Source organism: Anopheles bellator, chromosome 2 (genome assembly GCF_943735745.2).
Source record: "Anopheles bellator chromosome 2, idAnoBellAS_SP24_06.2, whole genome shotgun sequence".
Classification (NCBI taxonomy): domain Eukaryota; kingdom Metazoa; phylum Arthropoda; class Insecta; order Diptera; family Culicidae; genus Anopheles; species Anopheles bellator.
This window is the reverse complement of record NC_071286.1, coordinates 58,197,433-58,207,712: the sequence shown is the minus strand read 5'-3', so window position 1 is coordinate 58,207,712 and position 10,280 is coordinate 58,197,433. Positions and strand designations below refer to the sequence as shown.

Sequence of the window (10,280 nt, the reverse complement as noted above, 5' to 3'; positions counted from 1 at the left end):
TCCATAACCAAGTCTGCAGACACCGGTTCATCAGTTCATTGCAGAGCCATGATAGTTCCGAGCCATTGCTAACGTTCTTAGCTCTGTTCCTGGCTCGTAGTATTCCTTTTAATCACCAAGTAAACTGGCCTACCTAAAACGAGTATCTGAGATATTTTTAGTGAAATACTTTCGTTACCATAAGTCGTACCTTCCATCGCTGTTCTACGTAGCGTCGTTAGTTTTTGCGTGATCAAAATGTAATGACCATTATTCATATTAGCGGAGAAAAAACTCGGAAGTCTTCTCTAGGAATGTACGATTCTGGTGACGACTGGTCTCTCTCTGTCTGTCTAGTTCCAAGTGCATCGCTAGGCACGCGGTGGAAAACACGGTTCGACGAGACACTGTCACTCATCGCCATTGTAGCGGCACCACCTGCCGTTCCGTCCATCACCGCCACTGCCGCCAGCATCTCGTGTCGGTCGATCCGTCCACAGAAGGCGGATGGTGATCTGCAATTCATATAAGGACCTGGGTGCGTATCGTACGCCTCGCTCGGCCACGGGGTCGCGGACCATAATAATAAAGCCTCAGGTGCCAATCCTTGAATTGATGAAACGATCAAGAGTCCGCTGACACCGCCTGTCATCACCCCACCACCCGTCTAGCAGGAAGCGGAGGATCCGCAGCTTGAAGTTGGTCACCGTTACACATCGCCACCAGGTGACAGATATCGTTTACGTACGGTCCGCTGATGACCGCTTCCGATCCAGGGCTACCGTCCGTCCGGAATTCTAAGTTCCTCCTCGATTGGTGTCCCATACGTCACTCTATCATGCGCATAGTTTCCTCCCTCGATGGTAAATGTTGATGGCACTTCGGGCGCATTCGAGACCACGCGAGACAGCGATCCCCGATCCGAGCGCGGTGAAGAAATAGATATTTTGAAGTTGAACCGGGCTCTGGCCGCTGGTGAAGGTACACACCGTACCCACCGTACCAGGATCAAGAATTTTGATTAATTAATTAAGCACACCATCGTTGTGTCTGGGTGCCCTGCGCCCCAAACAGGGCTCTAGAAACGAGAAGCTTGTCAGTCGGAATGGATCAAAATGCATAGCAAAAATGCGCGGTTGCGAATGCGAAGTGTTTGTGATGGATTTTTCTGGCATTTATGGTTGCCGGTTTTTTGCCCCTTCCGTGCGGTTCACATGCACATCCACACTTGGTTGGTTGATTTTACGGTACACCTCTGGCGGGCGGGTATGAAATTGGCACCATGGGACGAGGTGGCAGAACGTCCGTAAATGGTGTAATTCGTTCCACCCGAAAGAGTAACTCCCAGAGTTTCACGATGGCACGACTCGTGAAGAATGGCAGAAAATATAAACGTGCTTACTAGCTACAGAGGTTCTAACCAATTCTCCCCAAATGACTCTAGAAGCTGCGAAATACTTACGGATATGGAAATGAAACGTACAAAGACTCAAAGACTCAGCTCAATAATTTTTTATACAGGGTGCGTAATCATGACCCGACACATTGAAATGTTTAATAACTCAACCATCGTTCAATCGATTCCGGAAAATCAGCCAGATTCAAAGAGTTTAGTTTATGCCGTTTTAGTCATAGATCGATTTATGCCAACCAAGCGGGAAAAAATGGTGGCGCCGTAAATTAAAAATAATCGTTAAACTGTGAAAACTATGAAAACAGCGTGTGCTTATTGTTGCCGAATTTCTTCTTATTTCTTTCTGTGGGACTACTTGAAGGGTAAGGTTTGTGCCAGTCAACCGTAGACCATTGCAGAACTGAAAGCTAACATCACAGCGGAAATTACTGCTATTTAACATTTCAACATATCTTGTCATGATTACGCACCCTGTACAATCCGTACAATTTAAATAAATATTATTTTTGAAATTTTTGGATAACACTCGTTTCAAAACTTTACACTTTACTGAGCACATTTTTGACAATGCTTAACAAGATGCTTGTGCCAGGCTTGCTTGGTTAGTTTTTATAGCATTGGAAAAAATATGTTCAAATGAAGCACGGATCAGATGAAAAATTAAGATTATTCTACAAGTCCTCAGTTTAATTAATTCTTTATTCCAACCATTTATCGTTAATGAACTTGGAAGAGCTAACTAACTACCGAATTACTATATCTGAAGGAGCAACTTCGTGCTTTCTCTGTTCGAGAATGTTTGAGCCTAGTCACCGCAATAACCTCAATGGCTTGACGGAAGAGACCGTCCAATGAACAGTGTGTCGGTTTTGCCACTATGCTCCCGGATCACAGTTCACTATTGGAGGCTTTAGTGAAGTGCCCAATCGCGTAGGGATGCGATCCCCATAAAAAAGCCGCCACATCAACTCATTAAACGCAGTAGCCTACGCGAACACAACGCGCAACAACAACCACCGCGTCCTGTTTCGTCCTGAAAGGCCCCGAAAATGGCTTCCACCGAAACGTCCAGTTCGGGATCGCAAGAGTTGAAGGAATCGGCCCGCGGTTCGTTCGAGGAACGGGTGAACAATTTGCGCACCGCCTATCGGGACATCCTGGAGCAACGCTTCTTCCGGAATCTGCAGCACGATTGGCTACACCGGACGTCCGCCGCCGCCGAGCCGGATCTCCAGCCGGCAGCCTCCGATGCAACACTCGACCCGACGACCAGTGACGCATCCGGTAGCTTCATCGTGCTGAATGGCCGCAAATTTCCGTTGGCATTTTTCCGCAACAAGAATCTCGCGGTGGAGCCGGAAGTGATAGTGCACCAGCCAAAGGACCGAACGATCCCAACGGCAGAGTACGTTGATTATGCCAATCCGTACGCGGTGCCCACACGCCAGGGCCGGAATGTGAATAGAAGCCGCTTCCACACCGCACGGTCTCGGGCTTGGCAGGACGTGCCGGGACGGCTTCACGTCGCCGAGCTTCCGTTCGATGCCGAACTGCTGGGCACGAGCTCGTGCCGGAAGCAATACCCGTCACGGTTGGCCACCCAGCTCGATGCACACTATCGCAATGAACTGACGCACCGGTCGCGGATTCGCCGTTTTTTGCGCACCAATGCCATCGCCGAGCTTCGCGAGTCCTGCCGCCGACGGCTGGAGTCGTTCTATCACCGCGAGTACATCCTGCGGCAGGCGAGCAAGCGCGAAGAGGAGGCCGACTGCTACCGGCAGCTGGCGGAACGATGCGCGGAGCTGCGTCAGGCGATGGCCACCATCCGTCAGGAGCGCTTCAGTGCGACCATGCGAGTGCTGGACACGATGAAGCCGTACTTTGAAACCTCGGCCCAGCTGGAGCGCCACCTACGGGGCCTCCGGCAAAGAATGACGGGCCTCTGGAACCACGTGGTGCACCTGGAGAGTGTCTGGGTGCGCCGGTTGAAGCTCCAGAACTTCCAGTACCTCATCATGCCGAAGGAGTGGCGCGAACGGCACGACTGGATCCACCAGGACACGACCACCGGGCGGCTGGAAAGTTTCCCCGAATCGATCGCCCGGCGCGATGTGGTGAACCTCCGTGACATCGCCCAAGGGAACGACATCTGGGCCGTGAAGCGGTTCTACGAGGAGCAGTACCTGGCCAAGGACAAACCGATCCACGCGGCGTTCTCCAGCAGCGACGCGCTAATGGCCGGTGTGGCCGAACTTAACACCAACTCCATGACGCTCCTGTCCCGGCTGGATCTGATGAACTGGGTAAAGACCAACGCCGAAATGGAGTCGGCCGACACGCAGCGGATGTTGGCGCAAAAGATTCAATCCATCCGGCGCTTCATCCAGGACACGTCCGAGCGGCGCCGGTCCCACCAGAAGCGTTCGATCGAGCTGCGGGAATTGTTCCGCCAGCTCGTGGACGGCCCATTGAAGGATTGCGTCCAGAGTGGGCGCACCCGGGAAATTGAGTCCCTGGTAACGGTGGCCTACGGGAAGCTGCTGCCCCCGGACCAGCGCCTCGGTTCCGTGACGCTTTCCGCTGGCGTCTGTTTCGGGTTCATTTTCGACATCGTCCTCCGTCTGTTGGCCGACTTCGATCGACTGCCGGCGGATCGAAGTCGTCGGATTGAGCAACAGGTCCGCTTCCGGCGTCGGTTACTCCTGAGGCAAGCTACCCGGGCCGCCGATGAGCAACATCGTATCGGTCAGCTGGCCGCACAGTTGAGCCGCTCGTTAGCTCCACGTCCACCGAAGCCGGCGGGAAAGCTTAAACCACGCCGATCGCGACTTCATCGGAAGGAGGTTCCGGTGGTGGTCCCGGCACCCCGGGTACCCAAGCTGGACGTCATCTTTCGGATGGCGTTCGGAGATGGAGCCACGATGACGCCGGACGAGCGACGTCACTTCGAAATCGACATGATCTACCAGAACTTCTGCTCCGTCCAGTTCGATCACTTCCTGCGCACGATTGGCTACGAGCCGGACTACGAGCTGCTGAGCGCGGTGGAGCGTCGGGACGGTCCGGAGGAGTCGTTCTTCCGCCAAACGGATCTGATACCGACGGTCATGAAACGGTTGCGACTCTGGCAGCAAATGCAGCGGCTGCTACGTCAGCGACTGATCAAGAGGATCTCCCAAGACCTACAGGCCGTAGTGGGAGGCCACTAGGAATAACCGTGTTTCGTGGACTTCGAAACCGCCAGCCTTTGGAACTTCGTTTCTAAGTTAAGTCTGTAAATTGTTAGTCCATTGTTGCATTATTCGTCCATAAAATTATGCGTCCCATAGGATATCGGAGCTTCTTCTAGTCAGCCCAAGAACAGCCAGCCAGACTTCCAGGAGGGCTTCCCTTCTCGGCCGGGAGGCCATGTAATTCATATTCAGTGTAAAAACAATGTGCTTCCTTCCCACCGGTAAGGCCTCCGAAATGGCCAGCGTGTGTCGGACAACAAGAAGGAACCGCTTAAAATGCAACCGTTACGGGTGCGCAGAAATACTAGCACCTTGTTCCTGGCGGTGTTACCTTGCGGGATGTTTTCTTTCGCCCCTCTTTTTTTCCACGGGTTTTTCAATAACTTACCCCTTCGGCGGTGGTTGTCGATGACGACGAATGCATAATTTGATCGCTTTTTAAATGCGCACCTCACGCGCTGGTTTTTCATTATGAATCCTCCAGTGTTTTCCACTTGTGGGGCCATTCTGGCGTGGTGTTGGTGGTTCATCAAAATTCCAGCCACACCAGCTGCTGCTGCGCCCTCGGCAACGGATCGCCCGTATCGGATCGTCCGTTATCATGTTGTAATTTGGCTGATACGGGACGGTGAGTGCATAGATGCAGAAACAGCAGCCTTCCTGCGCCCGGTAATCGCATTCTTCAGCTGCCCGGAGCGGCTCCCTAACCCCGGTTTTCCCGGGGCTTCCCGACCAACACAGACAAATTAGCAAACAATGGCCGCACGCACAATGGTGCGTAAATGGTGGAAGACTATTTCTCAGATCTCTCTCTCTCGCCGGCCACAAGATGGCTTCCGTTGGCCGCGGTTTCGTGGAAACCCTCCGAGGCTGCCCGTAATTAGAGAGCATAATTAATTCCCTTTTCCGGTCACCTCGCCCCCCGGGGGGCCAATTATGGGCCCAAACAAGGAGCGGCCAGCTAACCAGCTAGCCAGCGAGCGTCATCCTCATCATCACCACGGCTTTCCGGTCGTCCTCAGGGCAACAAAATGGTTTCCAACAACCGATCCGAGCTGTCCGCGGATCAACGCTTGAAAATGGCCGCCCGGCCACTGTGTTCGTGTTCTTGGTGAAATTAATAATTAATTTACTCATTAAATATTAATACGCCTGGGGTCTGGAAGAAAGAAAAACGCGGGGCACATCCGCCTCGTCCGGGGCGCATTCGTTTCTCGAATAGGCAGGCCACGAAGAGCTTTTCGTTCTGCGTGTGAAGTTTGGCAACTCAACGCAACCCCAGCCAGGACATCAATCAAACACCGACCGACGCACGGTGGGTTTAATTTCGGCTCCATGACTCCGACTCCAATCAATTACGCGAGGCGGCTTAGAACTGATTTCTGATTGCCCAAGCGCACTGCAACCCTAATTCGGATTGCCTAATAAATACAGCGAAATTATCACGTCGCGTTCGCGGTGCATAAATTGTCGTCCGGGATTTCCGGGGCCAACCGAACGAGGAGAGAAATCAAAACGCGGCGTGAGTGAATGAGGCAGTAAATTTGATAAATTAAAAACATAATTGTCGCTCCGGACGACGGGTCCCGCGACTCATTACGCGGCGGCGTATTAATGAAAGCCTGCAATCCGGAAATGGGGAAATGAAACGCAACAAATTTCGGTCCCAATCGGATTCAATTAATCGTCGAGCGCAGTTCACCGCAGCATGGGCACTTCAAAAAAGCCATCAATTGGTTGGTTTTCTGGTTCCACCGTGCGGCTTCGGATGCGTAATTTAATTCGCACACTTTCGGTGGGGCCACCGAAAACGCCGTAAGTCTCCCGGGGATCCACCGCTAAGAGGCTACTAAGTGGCTGGCTGATTTAAAGTAAGTCAAACGCACAATCGTTGGCTCAGATTTACCACCTCGAAGCCACCCCGAATGAGGCACGAGCTTATCAGCCTGAGAGCCACAAATCATTTCGCGCGAACAGGGCAGGATGGATTGGTGCAATTGTGGCCGATTTGCAATAAAAATATTTCCCATTCGCCACAGATTGCCGACCAGCCGACTTCCTGCGAATGGGTTTGGCGCGGGGTTCGCGTGACGGCCACTCAGCGGCGTAACGTGCGGCTGACGGTGCGTACGGTCCATAAAAAGCCGAGGGCCTAGCCGAGAGTGGGAAAGTGTGCCCGGTGCGCGGTGGTGCACTGCAACTGCATCGCAATGCAAGCCGTCTGTCACAGCGGTCTGTGAATCCGAGAGCCCTCCTCGTAATGACACAGTGCAGTGCAAGGACACCGCAGTTATTGGCCCGAGTGGAGGTTCATGGTTTTTTTTTGGTGGGCTCTCCTCATCCCCACAGCAACACGTGTGACCACCACCAGCAGACTAGCCCCAGTCAGACTTCTGGGTGCAGTCAATATTTTACTATCATGCGTCCGAAGGAATTTATCAGCCCCCCCGGGGGCCACATAGCGAACTGATGTTAACAAACCGTCAGATGAGTTATGGTTCGTGCAAGTGCACCAGCACTAAAAATTGGTTCTCAGGTTCTTGTTTTGCAAAACGTGCATCGTTTTAAATGGGAGAAAACAAATATTTAACTGCATTTTTATTAAATAAAAAATCTCCGTTCTAAGGATCCCGTGCCTAACTTTAAGTAATCCATTATTTTGCGTGTACTTCATAACTTTATTTATGATGCTTTCACTTGTCGAGTTTTCGTCAAATATGCACCGTTTTGTTGAAAAATGTGTTGCCCAAAGAACGCCTCTCTCATAGAAGTCTCATAGAAGGTGGCGAATAGAATTGGCGAAAGACTCTAGCAATCTTTTTCACAATTCTTTCTTGATTTCAATTTTTCATCATTCAGGAAATTTTGTAATGCGCAAAAAAGGTATCAATCGCTTGGTGCAAGATCCGGACTATACGGTGGATGCATTAAAACTTCCCAACCAAGCTCCCGGACTTTCTAGCGACGTGCAAGATGCGTGACATTTCGTTTCCCTGTCATAGAACACCTTTTCTGTTAGCCGATTCTGGCCGTTTTTGGTCAATAGCTAGCATCGAACTGTGCCCATTTCCCATTGGAAATTCAATCAATCATGTTTTTCTGTGGTAATTGAGATGACACCCAAACAACGAGCTTCCTTTACAATCTAGCTTTGCGCAATTGGATTAAAACTGTTTTACGGTCGATCTTTAGCTCCTAACCTATGCTCCGATTACTCGCATCCCGATCAACTTTGAGTATCGGTACCATAAACGCCATGCAAAATTTCAGCGATCTTGAAACCAGCTTTGAGCTGGAAACTGTACGATCAATACTTCGCGAGATATCGATCACTAAAGTAATCTACTGAGAAAACAATGGATTACTTTTTAGCCAGCCTTTTATCAAATCATCATTATCGGTTGACAATTAACTTTGTTTATTTTTTAAAGAATGTTTAAGACGCTCACTTTTTTTCTCCTATACCGCAGCTCGTGTAGAGCTTTTAATGTTCTTTTCGCATTCATACTTTTCTTTTCAAACAATCCACATTATTTGGGCATGGGCCCCATATGCGCATGTACGCGAAATGTTCGGCTTCGACCATCGACCTCTCGAGCGGAAGCATAGTTTATGAGAGTATGCAACAAATGTGACGTCGTCGGATAACCTGCACCTCGCCGAGGCCGAGGCGTTAGCCGGTGGTTTCGCCTGCGGTATGCTGCGGTATGAAGGGAGCTACCGGCAGGGGCATCAATCGGCAGGGCCAAAAGCATAACCTCGGTGCACTACATTTTCACCCCGCCGCTTTTCCAACCGCTTGACGTTAGTGCGCTGATAAATTCTCACAAAAACTTTTAACCAGGTGACGGTGGTGGCGTCACCGACCCGTTCGTTTGACGGATTGGCCTTCATTTTTATATCCCTCACCATCCCGGCTGACCCGGCTCGGTGCTAGTTCCGAGGTGCTAAGTGTCACCATAAATAAAAACGCTTCTCGGCGACGTCTTTCCATAGGACGCAGAGCTATAGGGTTTTTTAACGTGAAGCGTTCATTTTGCGATCATTAGGGAAGTTCGCACAAAATATTCCTGCGATTTCTGCGAGAAAAAGTTTCCCTTCCATTTCGCTCCAGGGGGCCGAAGTTTATTTTTTAAAGTAAAGCTAAGCTCTTTGCCGCACACACAGGCGTGCCGAGCCAAACGTGTTCACAACTTTGTTGTAGACTAATCGCTCCAGTAGCATCTTTACGGTCCCGCGAACATCTCCATATCGCTACCGGTTCCGAACGGCCGGAACTGGTTCGAGAACCTGAATCCGCATCGGGAGGTCCGTGCGTGTTTGTGTGTATACACGAAGGAAATCGAAGCACTGTTGGGCTTAGACAACCTGTTCAGCAAGCGGCCCACCGGTGCTGGCTGGGCTGGCCGGGAGCGTGGAAATGTGGAGTTGATAAAATTAGTACCTCCTTTAAATGGTTGCAGGTTGATTAATTAGCGTCTAATCTATGAGGCCTCTGCCCGGGGGCACAACGTTAAAAACTCGTTACCTTTAATGATGCAATAATGAACGGTGCCATCGGTTAGTTTTTTTTTGTTTTCTGTGGGAACCGCAATTCGAAGGTAATAGAATTCTGCTTTCCAGAATGATACGCCATAAACTACGCCAAATGCAATAACAATAAAGAGTCGACAGTACAAAGACTTACCCTTTCATACTGATAAAACGGGCGACTGGGTCCGGCACGGCCGTACAAATAAGGATAGTATGCACCGTACATAACTTCCGGGCAGGACACTGCCATTGCGCTCGCACCGGTCGATCGCACCGAAAGCCCTTTTCAATCGGCCCGCCTGAGACCGGACCACACGAGGACCACCACCCAGAGCCCCCACGGCCCTTCGTCCAATTCCACACGAACCACCCGGCCCCGGTTGCCACAGAGTCACTTCAGACTGATCTTGAGATTTCGTTTAAGGCCAACGGCAGCAGCCGTTCGATTGCATCACTCGTGCGGCAGCTTTCTCGTGTTGTTACTGCCACTGCACCCTTCGGCACTAGCTTCGCGTTTGCTGCTGCACCATACTGCACCGGTTGCACCGGGTTACACAAGGGTTGCACTAATTAATTACGGGGCGACTGGACGGGTTTAGAAGTTTCGGTTTTTATATTACTTCCAACAATCAATAGATTCACTTTCGGAGGGTTAGGGCTGGTCACACCCGAACCGAACACCCGTCACTACACCGTTAACGGGTCCACTGTTGCGTTTCAATTCAACACTTACCACTCGGCGCACTCGGCGACTAACTCGACACTATTGCACTTTGTGATTGGAAAATTCAAACCGAATGCAGCTCAGAAGTTTAAACACATTTTAGCAACTCTTGTCGTAAGAACGCATCGCGAATCGAATCACCTAAAGTATATCGTAATCACGGGCACCATCAGCACCAGCTTCTCCACTCGACCGAAACCGATGCACTTCTGAACGTGGCGCCGGCAGCATCCACGCTGCTCGTTGCCGCTGACAATCGCAGAATACACACACGCTTCAATCCACAGGACCGGCTCAGTTCCGGGCAGCAGCTTGGCAGCTAGCTGAAAGCAAACGAAGAGGGAATTTATAAACACACGCAGCTCAGCAGTTAGAAAGGTAAGCATATTGTTGA

The 10,280-nt window shown here is 50.8% G+C and overlaps 1 protein-coding gene across 1 annotated transcript; it reads left to right on the top strand.

Annotated features, from left to right (window-relative positions):
- Positions 1 to 2,442: 2,442 nt before the first annotated feature.
- On the top strand, positions 2,443 to 4,605 carry LOC131207784 (uncharacterized). Its single transcript, XM_058200414.1, has one exon. It carries the CDS (start codon positions 2,443 to 2,445, stop codon positions 4,603 to 4,605), a length of 2,163 nt encoding a protein of 720 aa, XP_058056397.1.
- Positions 4,606 to 10,280: the final 5,675 nt, after the last annotated feature.

Coding starts and splice junctions, on each gene's coding strand:
- LOC131207784 (XM_058200414.1), top strand. CDS start 2,443: ATGGCTTCCACCGAAACGTCCAGTTCGGGATCGCAAGAGTTGAAGGAA.